The sequence below is a fragment of the Epinephelus fuscoguttatus genome, linkage group LG22 (assembly GCF_011397635.1).
Source record: "Epinephelus fuscoguttatus linkage group LG22, E.fuscoguttatus.final_Chr_v1".
NCBI classification, from domain to species: Eukaryota; Metazoa; Chordata; class Actinopteri; order Perciformes; family Serranidae; genus Epinephelus; species Epinephelus fuscoguttatus.
Window position 1 is genome coordinate 17,301,018 of NC_064773.1, and position 20,959 is coordinate 17,321,976.

A 20,959-nucleotide genomic window follows, 5' to 3' on the forward strand; every position below is an offset into this window, starting at 1 on the left:
CTTGGACACCAGAGGGAGATTTTTTGTGATCGTAGGACATCTGAGCGGCAGTAAGATAAATCTGCTCATGGAGTGCAGACACTGGTGGAGGTGGTGGTGGCTCCTGACTTTGGTTGATGACTGCTGAAGTGAATAGAGGCTGCATCTGAGAAGGCTAGGTTGTGATGGGGAGGTGGAAGGTACGGCATGAAAGGAGCAGTGAGATGATAGACTGACTGAGAAGGTGTGTCCATGTGCTACGGGTTGATTGTGGATCAGCTGTAGATCAGCTGATGACTCCATTGACATCCCTGAACACTGACAGCCAGAGACAGAGCGTGAGCATGCGTGCAAGGAGTGAATGGCAGGGTGAGGAAGAAAGTTACAGCCTAAGCATGAAAAGGTATCATCTTCCTGATTGCACTTTCGTTAGAGCTTCATTTCTACAAACCATGGATATGCTACATTTGTACATTTCATATGTAGCAGATGTGTTGAAACTTTACATTTCTTTACTTTTCAGTCTTCAATTTTATGTTGTCACAACGTTGTGGCACGCCTGGGGCCAGCCCCTGCCTGGGCACTAGTGTGCCTATGCCGTGCTAGGTGCTCAAGGTCCGAAAAGTCCGTTTCCTCAACGTCTTCTATGGTCGTGAGCTTTGGGTAGTGACAGAAAGAATGAGAAATGAAATGAGTTTCCTCTGTGGGGTGTCTGGGCTCAGCCTTCGAGATAGGTTAAGGAGCTCAGACATCCAGAGGGAGCTTGGAGTAGAGTCGCTGCTCCTTTGCATCAAAAGGGGTCAGTCGAGGTGGTTCGGGCATCTGATCAGGATACCTCCTGGGCACCTCCCACTGGGGGTGTTTTTGGGGCACGGCCCACTGGTAGGAGGCCCCGGGGCAGACCCAGAACACGCTGGAGGGATTACATATCTCATCTGGTCTGGGAACACCCTGGAGTCCCCCAGGAGGAGCTGGAAAGCGTTGCTGGGGAGAGTGATGTCTGGGGTGCTTTGCTTGGCCTGCTGCCCCCGTGACCCAGCCCTGGATAAGCGGATGAAAATGGATGGATGGATGGATGGATGGATGGATGGATGGACAATGCTGTGGTTAATGTGTGGTTATATTTAAGCACAAAAAAACATGTGGTAGGCGTCATGCAAAGATCATGTTTTGGCTTAAAATACAAATAAAATACAGCCTTGAATGGAAATGTCCTGATGGGATGTTAAAAATACCCGCTTTTGTTGTTTGTTGGTCTGCAACAGTTGTTTGCTGCTGCTGTTTGGCAGCCAGATTGGCAGCCACATAGCTGTCACAACGTCCACCATCGCCTCCTCAGCAGCTCATGTACATGTAATCTGAACTACGTCACTTTAGAAAGGTTATGATACATGAAATGTGACATATCCATGGTTTGCAGAAATTTAGATTGAACAACTTAGAACATTTAATTCTGGTGACTTGGCTGAATTTCCAGCTTCTCAATTGTCTGTCATCTCTGATAGTAAACTGAATGTATTTGGGATATTTGTTTGAATAAAACAAGCTTTATGAATACATCACCTTGGGCTATGAGGAATTATAAAGACTGATTTCATTATTTTCATTCATTTATTTTCAGACATATAGATCAAACTATAAGCAATAAATAAAGCAGCAATGAAAGCAATCTTGATTGCAGCCTTAAAAAAACATGTTTTTAAGCACTTCTTGTGAAATTAAGAAAAAATATGACGTTTCAAGATGATAAAACAATGTTAAACATGTTGTTTTTTTTAAATGTTAAAGACCCAAATGTCCTGAGAACCCCGAACAGAACATTAGGGTTAAAGTGCATGTATTTCATGCATACAGTCAACAGCATACTATGAGTATTGAGAAATAATAATAGTAGTCTTTTTGTTCCGTTTCACTCATCCACAATATAATCTAGAGTTCAAATCAAAAGGTAAATACGAGGCTAAAGAACAGAGTGTCAGTGTTTAATTTAGGGACTTTGTTGTTCTCCATGTAAAACAAAGACACGGCCAAGATCAACTCGGGCTCTCTGTCACATGCGTACACTATTACTATTATCTAAACACTTTCCCTTTCGCGGTGTGTTTAGCTCTGAGCTGTGGATATATCCAGTAAATATGATTTATTTTCACGAGGACGGATGCTATTAAAGAAGACATTTCATTCTGTCTGCTGTTGTTTCGTAGTGTTTTTACAGCTAGTTTCCAGTAATCCTCACTGTGGAAGTTTGCACACACACACACACGCACACACACAGTTGCCTTACCTCCTTATTTACCTCACAAATTTGCTCGCTCTCTACCTGAGGGATTTTCTACACTCATTCTGCAAACAACAACATAAGTGTTTCTTTCTTTATTCCTCCAAAATGTCCTCCTTGTGCTGTAAGTTTTTCTTCCGCACCGACAGTGGGCGAGACTATTATGTTTTTGATCTTTTTATTTCCCTTTTTTTTTCATGTTTTATAGGTTTTATGGGCTTAGTAAACCAAACCAATATTTCCTGTATTTTCAAGGGAAATACTGAATTCCAAATGGTTAAAAGGAAATCCTTGATGTTAATGTTGGGTGAACTATGTGCAGTAAACATACATGAGGCCCCCGAGCATTTCTAATCAAATATTTATACAGGACTCCAGATGTAATATTAATATTACCTTAATGTGGGTCCCTGAATATCAGCAGCATGCTAATGAGGGAGGTTAAAAAGTTTTTATTTTGGAGACTTTGAGGGCTTGTGAAGTTTATGAGATTGTGTATGTGTGCATTTTTACTGCTAGTTGCCAGCAGTATTCACATTTTTTTTTACAGCTTTAAGTTTTAATGAAGGCTATTCTATGTTTGTATATTTCTGTATATTTGTGTGTGTTTATATATAGCGTATATAAGTGTGTGTATGGTGAGTACATGAGGGTATTTTTGACGTTTTCCAAAATTTAGGAAGTTCAAAGTGCTGTCAGCGAGTGTTAGTGTGTGTTTACAGGATGTGGCACCATGTTTGCATGTGTGTTTTTCTGTGCAAATGTTGGAAAGTGGACGCATGTTGTTATGTTACGTGCAGTTGCATGCACAAGCGTGTGTGTGCGCTTGGGATATTCGCGTGTGGTCCGACCCCGAGACTCTTAATACAAAGCAGGTTGTGTTTGGAAGAGTTGACAGCAACGACTGCGCCTGTGTATGCCCACCAGTATCAGCAGAGTTTCGGTGAATTTGTGCACTCGCACAGTGTGTCAGCGAGTGTATGAGCTTGTGTACTTTGTGTGTGCGGACGTGGTTTCACTGCACATTTGTACGTGGTGTTTACAGCGTTGTGGGCAAAGCGAACTCTCCCATGATTCCACCTCCTCCAGCGGTTTGCAGCAGTTGTTGAAAGTGATTTCAGAGGGAGAGTGAAGGAAGTATTTTACATATTAAAACAGCTTCAAATGGCACTTTGCCTCCGCTGAGCCGAGCCATCGAGTTCACTGAGCAGCTTCTGCTCCTTAAAGCAAACCATTAATGAAAGTGTTTTAGTGTTTAATTAAACATGTAGATTCACAACTCAACTTTTTAAAAAACTATTCATATCATATACGTTCTGTTGATCAGGATAGAGAGGGAATGTGCGACGGAAAGAAAGGACTGGGCTGACAAACAATGTTGCATGAACCCATGTCACCATGTCACAGTTACATAATAATATAGAAGTAATATTTTTTTAGGGCATTTTTGCCTTTAATTGATAGGATAGTGAATTGTGAAGGAGGGAGAGAGACATGCAGCAAAGGGCCAGGGGCTGGAGTCAAACCCAGGCCGCTGTGGCAACAGCCTTGTACATGGGGCGCCTGCTCTATCCACTAAGCCACCAATACCCCAATATAGAAGTAATATTAATGCGATACTTTTATAATACCTCATAGGCAAGTCTTCCTTTCTCCTACCTTTTCCACAGCTCTACCAAACTCATTGGTTCTTGCATCGATACTAACTCACAGGTTTTCTTTTAAAATGTTTCAAAGATATCAAGGTATGAGGAGATAATCATGATGGAGTAATGCGACTAATATATGTAGAATATATCCTTTCAATGTCATCAACAAGTGGTGAGATTAGAGGGGTGTACTGTAAGTGATATTGCAGGTTGAAATTGATGAGCACTTTTTACTGTCAAAAGTGTACTTGAGAATTTTAAACCAGTTCAGTTATTAGTCAAAAACCAGCACTGAACTACTTGGGGCCAAAAAGGGTGTAACTGCATACTCACTTGAAAATATTTTTTTCAATAACGATCAGAATATTGTTCACTAAGTACTCTGTCCTCCACATGTTTATAAAGTTTTAACATTAAAGATTAGAATCATTCAAGACTGTGGGGACAAAGTATAGTTATTAGTGTTTTGGCTGGCCCATAAAGTTATTCGAATGTCAAATCCCTCTGGTACTCACCCCTCGTTATGTGGTAGTAAACATGGCTTTGTTTTGGCACTGGAACAAGAGCACACAGGATAGACACATGACACTAATATGGAACCTTTTTTCTGAAAAACTGATGGTAGAAATGAAGGTTCAGGAAGTTAAAGGTATTCTACAAGAAGGGTCACTGACAACATGATGACAAAAAACAAAAAAACTCTAGGCTGTCTTGTGATAGGATCACTCCAGCCGTGATACAGTGATCAACGATTTAAAGTGCATGTTGACCAGAGGCATAAAGTTGGTGGCCAATGTCCCCTTTCTATCCCATGAAGCTGGATTTGTACTTCTGCATCCAATTGTCGTCTTACCTATGGCGTAGGCTCTACGCAGACGTAGCCTGATGTGCACCTCCTCAGAAATGTAACTACACGTTGTGGCGATGTAGACCAGCCTGTCTTTTTCTGTAAGCTGAAACCATTTCCCTCAGTGGAAACAAAGCTTTCGTTTACTTTAATTTCACAGATAAGAAACAATAAATAATGAAGACGATAAAGCCTCCACAAAAATAGCATTTTAAGTCTTGTGTGTGATTTATCCTGGCTTCATATGAGCAGAGGAAATCTGTGCTCGTTGCTAGGCTAATTTATATAATGTAAAATGCTAATAACTAACGTTATTAGCACAATAACGTTAGCATGTTATATTTGTTTGGAAACGTGTTTAGTATAAGACAGTTGTTTTGTGAGCTGTAATGGAACCGAATTTTGTAACGTTACCTTTGTTAAATGTTGCTGTTGTCTCTGGCTTCATATGAGCAGAGGAAATCTCCGCTAGCTGCTAGGCTAATTTATACAATGTAAAATGCCATGGGCTTGTGCTAAAAACATTAGCATGTTGTATTTGTGGAGAAAATGTGTCCAGATAAAGACAAGTGTTTGTCTGTGAATGCTGTGAGTTATAGTGTAGCTGATTTGCATACTTGTGTTTCAAATTGTTGCTATTAAGCCATGTTTAGTGTGTGTTTTCGATGTGTTGTGACTCAGCTAAACTTGATAGGACTTCACAGAAACCCCGCCGCCGACTAGTGTTTTGGAGGTGTAACTGCAGAGTGACACAGACTCACCACAGCACAAGTATAAATGCTCACAAAGGCTTAGGCCACGTGCATAGGCTGGTAATCACACTGACGAGTTACAGTGTCATAATGCAAGATAAGAATGTGTAAACAATGCTCACTTAAGTTTTTGCCTTTTAGCAAGTGAGTCAGCATACAATATGATGTGTGAGTTGACATCTTTACTTTTAAAATCCATTTTTTAGAGACTTGAAGTATTTGAAAGCACACATACTATAGGTATTTGTGATTTCTTGTACCACCTGTCAGATATTATGTCACCAGCAGATAAAAAGACACTTCAATGTCATAGATGATTAACAGCATGATAAATTAGATTCATATGTAGATGATAAAGCGTTACTAAGAAGATGGAAAACACCAAAATTGGCAAACAAACTACTTCTGTTGCAATAGTTTGTGATCCATGGTTTATTTATTTATTTAGAAAGGAGAAGAGGAGTCAGAGGGGAAGTAAAGCGCAGGAGATGGAAGTGACAAAAGAGGGAGTGGAAGGAATCAGGGAGAGGAAAGGAGAGAAGAAATGGTCCATGGTCTGATGAGAATATTTCAACCAGAGGAAAGAGTAATGTTGCATTTGGAGAGCGAGTGAGAAGACGGAGAGGAAAGGGGAGCGGTGAGGCGAAGTACATTTGTCCTTGTACACTGGTCGGATGCAAATAAATGATTGCTTTACATGCATATGATCACAATGCAACATGCAAAAAAACAGGGCAAATAAGTAGAGGAAAATATCAGTGTTGGTTTAAGTAAGCAAGAAAAGAAAACCGCTGTGGTCTGATGCAAATGTGCGATAGTGACCCATGCAAATCATCTGGAGTACAAGCAGGGTTTGAGCAAACAAGTGTTTAGCATTAGCGAAAGAGGAAAGGCAGAGAGTGTCAGCGGGAACCGAGTGTTGAGTCAATAGGAAACATTGCAAACTGAAAGTCTATTCTGCATACACTCACATACGTGCAGTAAATGTAGCATGAAGAGGGGAAACCTCAGAGAGCTAACCAGATGGTCGGAGCTTCCTGGAAATCCTCCAATAGGAACATTCCTGCCTTTTTATGACCTGTTACACACTCACACAGGGCGTAAAGCACAAAATTGATCCCAAATATTCAAATGTATCCCACATTTAGTATGCAAACTGAAATCAGGACCTGAACAAAGGAAACAAAAAAAACAACCACGCTTACTTCATCTGCTTTCCTGTTTAACATTTGAACCCAATTTGGATGTGATAATGATGCAATACAGGACACATGTCGGCCTTTAAAATGCACACAAAAACAATGGCAGTAAAAGCCACACATGTACGCAGGCAGCTTCACATGCTGATTATTATTCTGTAAGCTTTGAACGCCCAGGTGCTGCGGAGCAGTTTTTGGCCCCGTTGCTGCATTACAATTTTTCTTCCAGCTTCCCAAGTTCCTCAGGACGGTTTGGAATTGGGCCCCCTGGACCTTTTAGCAAACACATAGAGGATTTTATGTTACCATCCTCTGCCAATATCATTTCTCAACTTTTCTGGCAGTGATGCTGATGTAAAAGCCATTTGACGGATTGCTCCCATTACTTTAGGTTAGTTTAGCAGATAGTTTATGGCTTCGATAGACAGCAAAGATGAAAGCGAAGGGCTGTTGTAAAATATTTCAGCACTGGAATATGTTTATCACTGGAGATGCAAACAAATAAACTTGATACTCTTATGAATTCAGATGAGAAGATTGCACTCAAAGGAGCAAAGCAGTGAAAATAAAATACAGCATACTGCGAGCTTGTGCTACACAGGCAGAGGTCGAAGGTCACGTGACGATTGGAACCTGTTTACACCTTGGGAAGCAAAATATGCAGAGCGCGGCTCGTAAAAGTGATTTCCCATGAGTGCACATGCTCTGCTGCTGGTGTGACAGAGCTCGCTGTGGATTCCCATCGCTGGAGGTCGGCTCTTTTACTGGCAGCTGCGGCGATGGAAGTGAGGAAAATTGATTTATGTACAAGCCTGTAAAAAGTTATGCTAACGGGCTCGCGCACACATGCGTAAACATTTGCACAGAGCAGGCATTTAGAGAATGCAAACATACAGAAGACTCAGACATATACAGAGCGAGAAGAATGACTTTTATTGAGTTTGATCAGTTTCTTACGTGTTAGTCAGCAGTTTGGTCTTACAAGTGTCATTGTTGGATGTAAGCCTGCGTGTGTGTGCTTACACATTTATCCTTTGTGTTTGACTTATCTTTCATCGTGTCATGATTCAGTAGACACTGTTAAATCTTACTGGTATTAGCTCGGGTTAGCTCACATGTGTGTAAATGAAAGGTATGAAAGGTCCTGATCAAGTCAAGCTGCTGTGATAGCTGATAGGTCTGTGACACAGCCACAATGGCTTCCAGACAGCTTAAACTGGGATTAAACTCTTTCTCCATCTCCCAACCCTGCTGCTCCCATGAGGAATCTCTCCCTCATTCCCCCAGATGATGATTTAGACTCCGCTTCCCGACACCCAGTAATCCCTCTGTGAAAAGACCTCCATGCTTCCCACTGTGGAGAAATCTCAAATGTCATCTAGCCATTGATTCATAGCTTTTTATTGAATTTCTGTACTGATCTGTACATTGCATTGGCCCCCAGGGATTTGTATTACAGCACTGTGCTGCACAGAATAGTTAATCAGCCTTTCAGTATCGTCTTAATGGCACTAACAGACAGTGTGTCATGAATATGTTTTGTGGGTTTGACTTATATATTGAATATCAGCTGCATGGCTGATCTGCCAGTGTTGTGAATCCAGGTCAGTTTGGTTGTTTGTGTGCAAACGTGAGGTCAGTGTGGCAGATTTTTGCAGTCAGAGATGGTATTATTATATCTGTTAAAGATGGACCTGCTTATGGATTCTCAATTTTTTATTTTTTAAGCTGTGGTTGGAGGCATTATGTTTTTGTCTGTCCTTCCCTCTGTCCCATTATCGTGAATACAATATCTCAAGAACACCTTGAGAGAATATCCTCAAATTTGGCACGAACGTCCACTTGGATTCAAGGATGAACTGATTAGATTTTGGTGGTCAAACCTTAATGTGACCTCACAAAACAAACAAAAAATATTCTCTCATGACTCATGAATTCATATGCTAATTATGACAACATTTCACACAAATGTCTCATAGGATGAAAATAATAACATTTTATATCCACAGGGTCAAAGGTCAGCTTCACTGTGACATCATAATGTTCTGCAAAAACGCTTTTCTGGCCGCTACTAAATGTCATAACTCAGGAACAGAAGGGGAGACATTTGGCCAGATCCGACCCTTGAAACACTAAATATCCACATCATGGCTACTTTGTATTCTGCCCTCTTACCCTGGTTTTGCTGATACTAAGCTTCAGGTGATTGTCGTGGTTTGGTGGTCAAAGGTTGAAGGTCAAGGTCACTGTGACCTTGTTTGTCTCATTCTTGTGAACGCAATACCTCAAGAACGCTTCGAGAGAGATTTTCTTCAAATTTGGTACAAAGGTTGACTTGGACTTGAGAATGAACTGATTAGATTTTGTTAGTCAAGGGTCAAAGGTCAAGGTTGCTGTGACTTTACATCTGTCTCAGTCATGTGAATGCAGAATTTGCTTGAGGGAATTCTTTTCAAATATGACACAAACATTTACATGGACTCAACAATGAACTGATTAGATTCTGGTGGTCAAAGGTCACAGAATGACAGACAAGGTCACAGTGATCTTGTCTGTCTCATTCTGTGAATGTAATATCTCAAGAACACTGGTGGGGCATTTCTATAAATTTGGCACAAATTTTCACTTCGTCTCATCAATGAACTGATTGGATTTCAGTTGTCAAAGGTCAAGGTCATTCTTGTAAACACCCTAAGGGAATTTCTTTACATTCAGCACAAACGTCCACCTTGACTGAAGAATAAACTTATTAGAGTTTTGTGGCATACAGCCGTAGGGTGGTAATTCTAGTTGGAACATAATCTAAGTGAATGCATTAGGTAGATTATGTTCGTTAAAATTAGATTATTGAGATAGTTGAACATCTTTGAGACACAGCCTTAGAGGTGTAGACTTCATGATGTGTCTCAAAATGTATGTAACTATTAATGTTGTTAGTTTTTCAACCAATTTTCTAATATTAAATGTTTGTGAGTGATGCAATAAAATTATTGGCGCTCACTGTTGAATTATGCTGTCTTCTGAGTAAACCACTGCCATGCAGCGCCTCATTTTTGGTGTGCATTTGCCATATAAATACATAACTATGAATATCACAATTCTGTGAACGTCAACAAAACCACCACAAGTGTGTTTTATAGACATACAGGAATCTATATGTCATAACAATAGAAAATTATTGCCTTTTTAAATAATAAGAGAAGTCAGAGCCTACTGTATTTGAGTAATGCATTGACCTTGATGTTGTATGTATGTGTGCAGGCAGATGAAGGACCAGTCGAAGAAGGTGGCCAACCTGAAACACAAGGAGCAGCTGGAGAAGAGCAGGAACGCCCAGCTGATGGAGGATGCCAAGAAGAGAGAGGACAATCTGAACGAAAGCTCCCAGCAGATAAAGGTGTGGAGGAATGAAGAGGAGGGAGGATGGTGGAGGAGGCAGCTGCGTGTGAAAGGAGTGTGATGCGAGCAGGGTGGGAGGGTGAAAGAGTGAGACCAGAAAAAGTTTCTCTCCTTCTCTCCGTCCTACCTTGAATATTTTCTGCTATCACAACAGTGCTTCATCATGACGTGACAATTGTGACAGGGATCAGCCCGAGGCAAAGTCAAACACACACACACACACGATGCAGCTCTTGCTCGGGGAGTGTGTGAGAGGGGGTAACTGAAGAGGATGATTGACAGGGAGAGCAGATGGAAGCTGGAGAGGAAAAGAGGAATCAAAAATGGTCAGAGAAGTGAAGGGGAGAAAGGAGGTGAGGAAAGGAGGTGATTAGAGGGGAAATAAGCAACACACACTAAACTATGTAGTGAATGCTGTGGGTTTTAAAATGCTTCCTGTGGTGTGAGAGCATCTCCTAATTGTTTGCTGGAGTGTAAAGTGACCACAAGATGAGCAGACATGTATGGGGTGATGACTGTGACTGTGGTTTTCCTCGTATTTCGTCAGATTTCAGGTCTTCTTTAAAGTATGGGGCCATTAAATTCTGTTTGTTTGAGGTTTTTATGTCATGTTTTAGCATTTTCCCAAGCCCCTCTAAAATCCTTTTTCTACATGATCTGATGAAGGTTTCCGCCTGATGATGTTGCTACATACAAACCTTGAAGTGCGCCTAATGGGCCTTTTCGTGACTGAGCAAAGCCTTGTTCGGGAATTGTGTATTATCTCTCATCTTAATTAGCTTTTTTCCTCTAACCCCCTGACGGACACGGAAGCTAAGCGATGTACTGCTGTTGACGCCAAGTTAGTTCAGATTCAAAGTCAAGCAATATGCAAACTAACAAAATGATCAAGGCTGGGGTAGACCAGAAACTCCCATTAACGCAAGGTAAAACTACTGTTTTTGTCAATGGAGTCTGTTGATTATAAAGAAAGGGTTATAACACTGACTATGGATAAATACCTCATATAACCCCACTTTGAAAAATCTTAAAGGTAGGGTCTGGAGGATTTTCCAGTTGCTGTTTGTAAACACACATTCAAATTCGGCCCCTCCTATCAGGCTTAACTCTCCCGGGTGTACAGAGCCCGGAGGTACAGAAAAAGGCTTCACAGAAGAGGTTCAGGCAAGGCTCGCACTGGTGCACGCTCGGACACGCTCGGGCACGGCACCTGCGCTCTCTCATTGGCTGGGGAAATCTCCGCCCAGAAGCGGTCCGAGCTCACAAAAACATCAAAATACAGTTAAAGGGCAGGAGCTCTGCAAACAGAGTCACCACCACACATGAGTAGAAGCCCATAGGAGATGATTAAGCAGGATTTCATTTGTATATGTCTATATTTTGTTTTGTTTGAAAATCCTCCAGATCCTAACTTTAACTAACCCTTTCAGTATTTCTTACTATTTTATACCATGATCTGGGTGAATACTCAATTCTCATTGGTTGCAGGGTGTCCATTAAAGCCTGATGTAGGAAACCTACTAAGCAATTATAGTGAAACTGTCTGTTCACTGTTCTAAATTAGCCTGTATCTGTTTAAAAGTATGAGTAACCGTATGAGTAACCATAACAAAAGGGACAGACTGTAAAGCCACGTTTCTACTTAGCAGTACGGTATGGTTCAGTTCAGCTTGGTATGCTTTTTTTCCGTTTCCACTGTGACCCCCCTATTTTTAAATATCCCAGGGAGAGAGACTCTCACTACAGCCTGTTCTGTTTTGTTCTGAAAATGTCGACGTGCAGCCCCATTCTGTGGACGATAAATGAGGTGCAGACTGATAAAGGAGGAAATACAGTGAGTGCTGGACGGAGCAGTGAGTGACAACAACCCCGCCCACATTTAAGGGTATTGTTTGTGGTGGTGGTCCCATGTCTGAAGGGTTACTTTTGGTTCCAAAGGTACCACAGCGAAAGTGTTTGGTGGAAATGGGCCTTAACACACAAGCCGTAAGAAGTATACCGTCCCTGTGAACTTCCTGATGCTTTGTCTCACATCCAAGTTTCATGTATCTGCTACTTCAGGCTACGGCCAATGTTACACATGGCGTATCCTTTGTTCATGAAAATCTTGATGTTGATTCCGGGACAGTGACATGGCTGGATAGCTAGCTAGTCTTCTTGTTATACATACTGTCAAATTATATTTCAACAGTATACAACGTAATTGACTTTGAATCTCGCAAGCCTAAGGTTAGCTTTCTGGCTCATAGCTGAGCCAAAAGGTTCTTTGAGCTGAGCAGACTATAAATATCTCCAACTGCCAAGTCGTAGCTAAGGTTCATCCTATTAACCGGTACAGTGAACTGCATTTCAGTTGCATAAGAACCTTATTGGGCGGTAATGATTGTTCCAGGTTCCACTAATGGAAGTGCAGGGGCCTCTGGGATCGCTCACCCCCTTCACTTCTGGCAGTGCCCCCAGTGTTACACTCCTACCTGCAACTCAAACCAAACAGCGGCGAAAACGTTGCCGCTAATGCCCTTTTTTTCCTGTCGTGAGGAGTGGAAGGTGTGCTGGTGGATACACATCGCTTGTAAGTTGTGCTGTTGTCCATGTTTTTCACGTTGACAAGATGGCGTTTTGGGTGTAGGGAGCTTGCTGTTGCTGTAGGTACACATTTCCTGGGGACACCAGCACGTCTCAGCCGCCTCCATTGTGATTTGCTAAAGCGCAGCATTGTTCAACCTCAAAGTCCCCCACCCCTTCTTTCACACAGGGCTGCCGACAGATTCTACAATCTGAATCAGAATCTGTCTTGAGATATTAGGTATTAGGTAAATCCTCAGGCGTTACCTAGGAAACTGAGTTATGGACTGTACATAACGTTAGATTTTGATCGCAAAACATGGAAATATAAATGAAAATTCTTTTTTTTTTTTTCTTTGGCAAGTGACCATGGTGTAACTGGGATAATGCCCCTTGAGTTGTCCTCTATCAGGAATTAACCCCATCCCCATCTGCCATTAATTCCTTTAGCCTACGTCATTGCTTTTTGCTAACGGCTGAGAGAGCTTTTCCATTTGAAAAACCCGGAAAAGAACGCAGATGGAGTCAACCTTTAACCTCTACATCCTTACCTTTAATTTCACCTTTTTCGCCCTTAATTTCCCCTTAACCTCTCCTGACTTCCTTTTTCCTTTCTGTCCTCGTCCATCCTCCTCTTCCTCCTCCCTCTCCTCTTCCAGTAATCGTTAACCTCAGTGGTTTCTCTGATTAGAGGCAGATGACAACACTTTTTCTTTGTGTGTGTGTGTGTGTGTGTGTGTGTGTGTGTGTGTGTGTGTGTGTGTGTTTGTGCGACTGAGCGCCCTCTAGCTATGATTAATCTTTGGTTTAAGTAGTTTGGAAGTTGTCATTTATGTGTATGCATGTGGTTAAGAGATGAGCTGATGGCGATGTGAGTCACTCAGACTTATGAGACCACAGCGGTTACAACCATAACTAGTGTGTGTGTCAGTTGTAAGCAATTCTGCATACTTTAACCAGCACTGAAGACTGTAAATGGAATGTGAGTGTAATTCAGACCGTAAATTTAATTCAGTACAATAAGAGGATTTAATCCAATTACAGTTCATCCCAGTCTGCATAGTTAGACGCCAAGTAATGTTGGATCTGGAGCAGGATTCAGACTCACAGCACATGTGTTGGAGATGTCCTGGAGGTTTGTTCATCGCCACTGTAATGCCTCATCCTCCGTCTCCATCAGGTATTCATTCAGCTCTTAATTTAACCAGGAAGCCTGACTGGAGGACACATGGCTCTTTATGGGGAATTGGTGGGAAGTTTGTGTAATCATTTTCCTTAGAAACAGCTTAATGTGTGATTGGGAATTCCTGAGAGTCCTCAGAGGCAGATGGAGATCAGATTGTCTCATTTGCGAGTCCTTTTGCAGCTTATTCCAGTTCGCTGAGAGCAGCAAACTGGAATGAGGAGTGTCCAAGGTTTTAACCTCAGGGACGTGTCGAGCAGGATGTGACAAGGAGCGCTGCTGTTATGGGAATCTGATGTGATTTAGTAATTTGCAGTCTGTCAGACATGAATAAAGTCAGATCAAGGAAAGTCTTGTACTGTATATGAGAAAGCCAACTGATATTCTATGCTTAAATTAAAAGCCTATGTGATATAATATTTTTAGACCCCATGAAACCATTTAATGACCCAGGATGAGAAAAATCTAACAAAAAGTATATATATTGGATACTGCAAGTATCTAAGGCTGTAATTAAAGCGTATGTTTGGTCCATGAAAAGTCAGAAAACAAGAATAGTCAGCACAAGTTCCCAAACCTCAACTTGTGATGATATAAAGCAAACAAATCCTGACATTTGAACCATCAAATGTTCGGCATTTATAGCCACGCTAGCAGCTCTCAGGACGTCCATCACTGGTCCAGATTGAAATACCTCAATGACTATTGGAAGGATTGCTATAAACTTTTGTAAATAGACTGCAAAAAAGAGGTGGAAGTAGCCTGTGGGTCAGAAAAGTGAAGCTAGTGTAGAAGCGCCTTAAACCTGCATTCTTTCTAATGGCCAGCAGGGGCCGACTCTATTGGTTGCAAAAATAATTCACATTATATCCTCCTGTAGTCTCTATATACAGACTCTACATTCAGTGAATGTAGAGTCTTTAGGCAAACCCCGGAGATCTTGCCTCCGGAAGAAGAGCGGAAGAGCCCTGGTTTCCGGTTGTAGTCTGTTTGTAGTCCGCGTGATATTGACCAATCACATTTGAGCCGGCTGCAGTTGTTGCCAGGTTAAACGGTCAGTGCGGTGAACTAACGAGGCGGAACATAACTGGCGTCACTGCAAACTCTGAATCCATCGCAGTGGTTCAGCATATTTACTTATATATAAACGGAAGTTGGAAACGGAAATTCGCCTCCTCCGCCCAAATCAAACCAAAATACCAAAAAATCGGGGGTCTGCCCCCAGAGGCTGTATCGCCGTCTGTCGGAAGTCAGACGCCGAATACAGCCGATGGGTTCCGAGAATGTATCCTCCTGCGACCCTGCATCCTCATATGAGGTCATTACATTTTGGGTTTGCCGCACCTTATACTTCATTTTGAGTAACATAGACCTCATTTGTGGATACTGTTTTGTGCCATCTAGTAGTAGCAAAAGCACACTGAACTAATCATGTAGAAACAAGATGGCAGCCATCTCTGCCCAGTCAAGGTACAAGGTAAAAGACCTAATAAAATTTTATGGTTTAAACTAGTTTACTATGTTTAATAATGTTTGTGGATTGATATGGCAAATTTGACCAATTTCAGTAATTTTCAAAAGCTAAGACGCTGTTTAATAGGAAGTACTCGTTTGAGGACACGAAAGGGGCATTTCTAGCTTGGTGTATAGGGCAAGGAAAATTCGTACAGAGTTACAAAATGATCAAATCAAAAGGCTTTTATGTACGTTGCATATTTGCAATTTTATTTTTGCACAGTCACGTTCAGGCATTGAAATAAACATTTTTATGCTTTATTACAGGACATCATTTTCCCCAAAAACTATTAATGGTTCAAAGATAATGCTTAGTCTTTTATACTTATCAGGTCCTACTATTGCCAAATAGCCAGGAGAAATTAAAAGCTGCTAGCGTGGCTAAAAATGCAGAACCTCTGATGGTTCTAATTTCTCAAATGTCCTGATTCGTTTGTTTTATATCATCACACGTTGATTATCTTTCAGCGGTTGATCAGATAAAACAAACTTTTAGGTCTGGGAAATTGTGCTGAATACCCCCACTATGCATACCAAATAAAAGCTCAGGTCTCAGGTTATAGAAGTTTGACAGAAAATGACCCAACTTCTCACTTGATTTATCACTTCAGTAAACATTTTCCTAATGAATCTATGGTCTCAATCACTAGTTTCAAGTCTTCTTCAATACAGCATCATGTTCAATTTGTAAAGTATGATCCCAGTTAGGGTAAAATAGACGATAAAGCAGCTTATGCTTAAGGGCTTTGCTAGCTTGTGATTAACACGTCGCTACCACGGTGGTGTCCTCAGGTTATCAGTCACATTCACCCCTCACTCCTTCACAGCTCCGCCCTCTTATCGAAATAAGGTTACATCTGGCCTAAAAAAAAAACCAAAATGGCAACAGTGAAAATGCCAAACTTAAGGCTTTAAAACAGTAACCCACCAACCAAAGGGCGGTGTCACAGTAGCCATGTCCACTTCTTTTGCAGTCTATGGTACATACATTCATGGCCCCCAGATGATGAAGCCTACTGACTTTGGTGATTCCCTGACTTTCCTCAAGTGCCACCATGAGATCTGCACAACTTTTGAATGGATTGCCACCAAATCTGGACATTCAAGTTCCCCTGAATTCCACTTTTATGATCTGTTACAATTTCAGCAGGTCAAAATTTCAATCCATCCAACACTTTTCTTTATTACCAGATAGCTGCAAATGTAATTAAATTTCCATTAAGACATGCTGACTGTAGCAAGTACAGCCTCACAGAGCTGCTGGCGTGGCTGTGTTGTGTCTTAATGAATTTTGGGTTCATCAATTGATTCTCTCAGCACTGCTGTCTTTACATTGCATACTTTCTCCCTGTAGGACTCCCTCCGTCAGAAGGAAGAGCGCATTGAGGAGCTGGAGGAGGCGCTGAGGGAAAGCGTTCAGATCACAGCGGAGAGGGAGGTGGTGCTTGCCCAGGAGGAGCAGGCACGCACGCAGTCGGAGAAACAGGTACCGTGTCTATCAGTGGCAAATACACGTACATGTATTAGTGCATGTATGAGGAGGATCCTCACCCCAAACCAGTGTGTGACCCCAAGCTTTCCTGAAACTCAACCCCTATCAGTTACTTTTTATACACATAACGCACAAATGTTCTCGCTTCTGAGGATTTCCTTCATTTCTCTGTTTTTGTTGTGACATTTGGACAGATGCACAAGGAAACACACACAGACAAACATCTTTAGCGCAACATAGAAACTCTTTCTGACATAGCTAAACATTGCTACGCCAATAGCGGCTAATGGCAGCGGCAACACACATGCCCTGTGCCAACTGAGCTCATTCAGGTGTGGCTCTGTGTGTGCGTGTTTGCCCAGTCACTCCTCATTTGGAGGAGAGGTAAATACATCCCTATTTAAAGAACAGCTTGTATTTTGTCTGCTCCAGCCAGAGCACACAAACAGCTTTTTCTTAAATACTGCGCAAGCTGACCGCTCCAATTTGTAATCTGTTTTATCTATATTGAGACAGTAGGAAAGCTCACAGTGGTGTTAAGGGAGGCTCAGAAGGGAAGGGTTTAGTGGATTCAACCTCAGACCAGTGGGAGTGTGTGTGTGTGACGCTCCCCTGGGTACCAATGACTTAACGAGGCCATAGAGATGGGAAATGTTCCTCAGAGCCTGGATGGGTTTTGACAAGTGGGAAAAAACAGCGTGGGCTGTAAGGATGAAAACTGCCCTGAGAAAACACGGCCCGCTGTAGCTGTTGGCAAAAACGTCCGGACTCCATTGTTATTACTGCCTCTAAATGTTGGACGTCCTCTCTGCCCTTTGCTTACCAGGCTACTTCTGGACAGACACATAAAGACAGGCATGCAAGCGCACGTTTTACTGCTGACACCCTCAGCTGTGGGTAACGTTAGTGGGTGCCACAGCAGAATAAGCTCCAGATAGATGACTGTAATAGAAGAAAGTGAGACCACAAGCAACGACAAGCAGATGGATGTAAGAAAGTGATTGACAGACGGAGGCAAACAGTTAATTATGCTCACTTAACGAAGATAAAACAAGGCTCACAAAACAAATTTACCTTCTTTAGCTCCGTGCGCAGACCTGCACCGCTCAAACTCACAGAACTTTATTTTAAATTCTAGTCAAGATCCAGAAGTTTCAAAGGTGTTACAGGAAAACATGTTAAAGTGATGCACACGACAGCTTGAGTTTTTCTTTTGAGGTAATGATGCAACCAAAAAGAAATAGCATTTTGGAGGTGGATATTTGACTCTGGGAATTTGATGCAGCTGAAATGATGGGTGTGAACACGCAGATACAGAGTGTGTGTATGTGGGATTGTTAGGTACATAAAGAAAACACTTCTCTATAATTCGAGATGTCGTGTGGAGCATGTTAACATCCAGAGTCAGACACATTTTTTTGCATCTACATTAGCCCTAATGCCAAAAAATGTCATTTATAAAGTTAATCACACACATCAAATCTTTTTCATTTAACACAATATTTTATTTAATTTTCAAAATAGTGTAATACAGAAAAAACATAATGGCAAAGGTACAAATGAGCAAATCACAGAGTCTCACAAACAAACAGAAAGGAGGGGAAAGCAGCTTTTCATGTAGGCATACACATTACAGGGGCAGACACTACACAGAGAATCCAGAGCTTGAGTAAATTACACAAACCAGGGAGTACACAACTAATGCAGAGCAGGAGAGAGCTGTAGACATTCACAGGGGCACTGGAAGGATGCCAATCTACAGTGTGATACCCCCTACGTGCTATGTTTGTTCTGCAGTTTGGGAGGTAGTTTAGTAAAGGTGCCCACAGCTTGACAAAAACTCTCTAATTCCCCTTTGAGGCTGAGCTCGAACACAACTTTAAAAATTTCTCCACACCACTGATTAACAGTATGAGGTCAGGGCTTAGTTCATTTTAATATGTTTTATAATTAGTTTGGTCAGGTTTAGGCACAAAATAGCTTGGATAGGTTTAGAGAAACTTCATCGTTTGGGTTAAAATTACTGTTTATTTTAGGTTATGGGACTTTTGTCATCATGCTTACAATAATAATGCCGTGGTTAAAGGGACAGTTCACCCCCAAATAAAAAAAAAAAAACTATAATACTTTCCTCTTACCTGTAGTGCTATTTATTGATATAAATTGTTTTGGTGCGAGCTGCTGAGTGTTGGAGATATCAGCCATAGAGATATCAGGATATTGCACAGATATTTCATGTTGGAATCATTTTCTTTCTACCAACCTACACTCGCCAACTGTATCATAGCACAGAAGGAAGTGTGCATCAACTGCTAGCTCACCTAGCACCGCTGAGCTAGCTAACATTACAGCTCAGCTGAGAAGGATGCCATTACTGTTAACAGCTTGCGCTGTCACTAGCATGCACTTCTCGTCTGTGAGTAGATGCACACTTCCTTCTGCACAGTGATTCGGTTAGTGGATGTAGTTCGTTAGAAAGAAATTAGTTCCTTCATGAAACTACTCACAAAATGTTCTGTGAATTATCTTGAGGTACCGGGTCATGATTTCTGGAAAGAGACATTTCTGTTGAATATAATGGAACAAGATGGTGTTCGGCTTATGGTGCTCAAATTAGTGTAAATTTTGTTTAAAAAAAAAAAAAAAAACCTCAACAGCAATGTCTATTTCCAAAAATCATGGCCTGGTAACTGAAGATAATCCACAGACCTTGTTATGATAAGTTTCATGTTGTAACTATTTTCTTTCTACTGAACTACACTTGCCAACCATATAACAGTTGACGAAGGAAGCGTGCATCTACTGCTAGCTCACTTAGCACCACTAAACTAGCTCATGTTCCAACTCCGCTCACAAGCATGAGCCTCTCGTCCATGAGTAGATGCACACTTCCTTCGATACGGTTGGCGGATGTAGTTTAATGGAAAGAACTGTTTTGTTTTTTTTTTTATTATCTTGAGGCACAAGGTCATGATTTCTGGAAAGAGACATTACTGTTGAGTTTTTCTGGAGCAAGCTGAGTGCCATCTAGTTCCATTATATTGGAGAGAAGGCAGACATCTCTACGACCGAAAAACAATCTAAACTGATAAACAGCACAACGGGTAAGAGGAAAAATAGGTTTGATTTTGGGATGAAATGTCTCTTAAAGGTTAGAGAACGACTGGGGAAGGAGTACGAATCAGGACACAGACTTGGTCTTCTATGTTTAAGTTAGAGGTTTTGTTGACGCATGCGTCCAACCTAATCTCCTCCCTTTGCGGAATTTGTAGCTCTATAATAACATCACCTGACTTCCTTCTATTCTATTGATGGACGAAAGTTTGTGACTTGAATATAAACGTGTCATTTTGACCCATTTTCTGAAATTATGTCATTCTGCTTCGGAGGAACGTCTCATATAGCCGGTTTCAACCGCAGTGACTTTCCTGGAGGCCCAGGAACCATGTCAGGAACCTAACCTGCATTTAGGCTGGAGAAGCAAGGGTCTAAATTTAGTTCCTTGGCCATAGTTTCTGGTGCCAAGAAATTACCCACTCGGGGTAGAACTTTCTGATGGCCCAGGAACTCTCAGAGCGGACCTTGCAGCGTGGATCGGTCAAACACAAACCTTGCTTCATTATCGTTATGCAGCCTACAAAGCAGAAATTAATACCATGAAACAGTCAGAAGATTGGATTGGAGACAAACACTCACACTTAAAGTCTCCTTTTCCACCTCTACAAGTTGTCTTTGTATAATTTAATTTCATCCACTGTAACGACAAAGAAAAACATGGGTCTTTTCGCACTAGTTTGTCGAAATCTTATGTTAGATCTGGTGGCAACGCAAACAAAAATACTCCAAAGAGACTTTTAGTTCCTAGATTAGTTCCTGAGTTTATTTCCTGTGGTTCTACAGTTCAAATCAGTTCATAAAGTAGTTACCCTACAATTCCTCAAAACAAAGACACAGATGCAGAGAAGATTTGGGTCCTCTATCAGAGCAAATAGATGTAAGGCTTTGGGTTTTCACAATAGCAAAGATTGGAACAAGTAAAGCAAAGATGTAAAAATCACATCCAACATGTTTATCCTCCTTCAAGTTGACTGTGGCTTAATT

General features: G+C 41.5%; 1 protein-coding gene across 4 annotated transcripts in view; it reads left to right on the top strand.

Moving 5' to 3' along the window:
- Positions 1 to 20,959, top strand: part of LOC125882781 (ELKS/Rab6-interacting/CAST family member 1-like) — a 215,688-nt gene that overhangs the window by 92,107 nt on the left and 102,622 nt on the right. For all 4 annotated transcript variants that reach the window (XR_007448411.1, XR_007448412.1, XM_049566635.1 and 1 more), the window contains 2 exons: positions 9,966 to 10,101; positions 16,721 to 16,852. Coding sequence is in view for 2 of the 4 variants with exons in the window: in XM_049566635.1 (XP_049422592.1) it covers positions 9,966 to 10,101; positions 16,721 to 16,852 (268 nt within the window). In the remaining 2 variants the exon portion in view is untranslated. The remainder of the gene's footprint in view (positions 1 to 9,965; positions 10,102 to 16,720; positions 16,853 to 20,959) is intronic.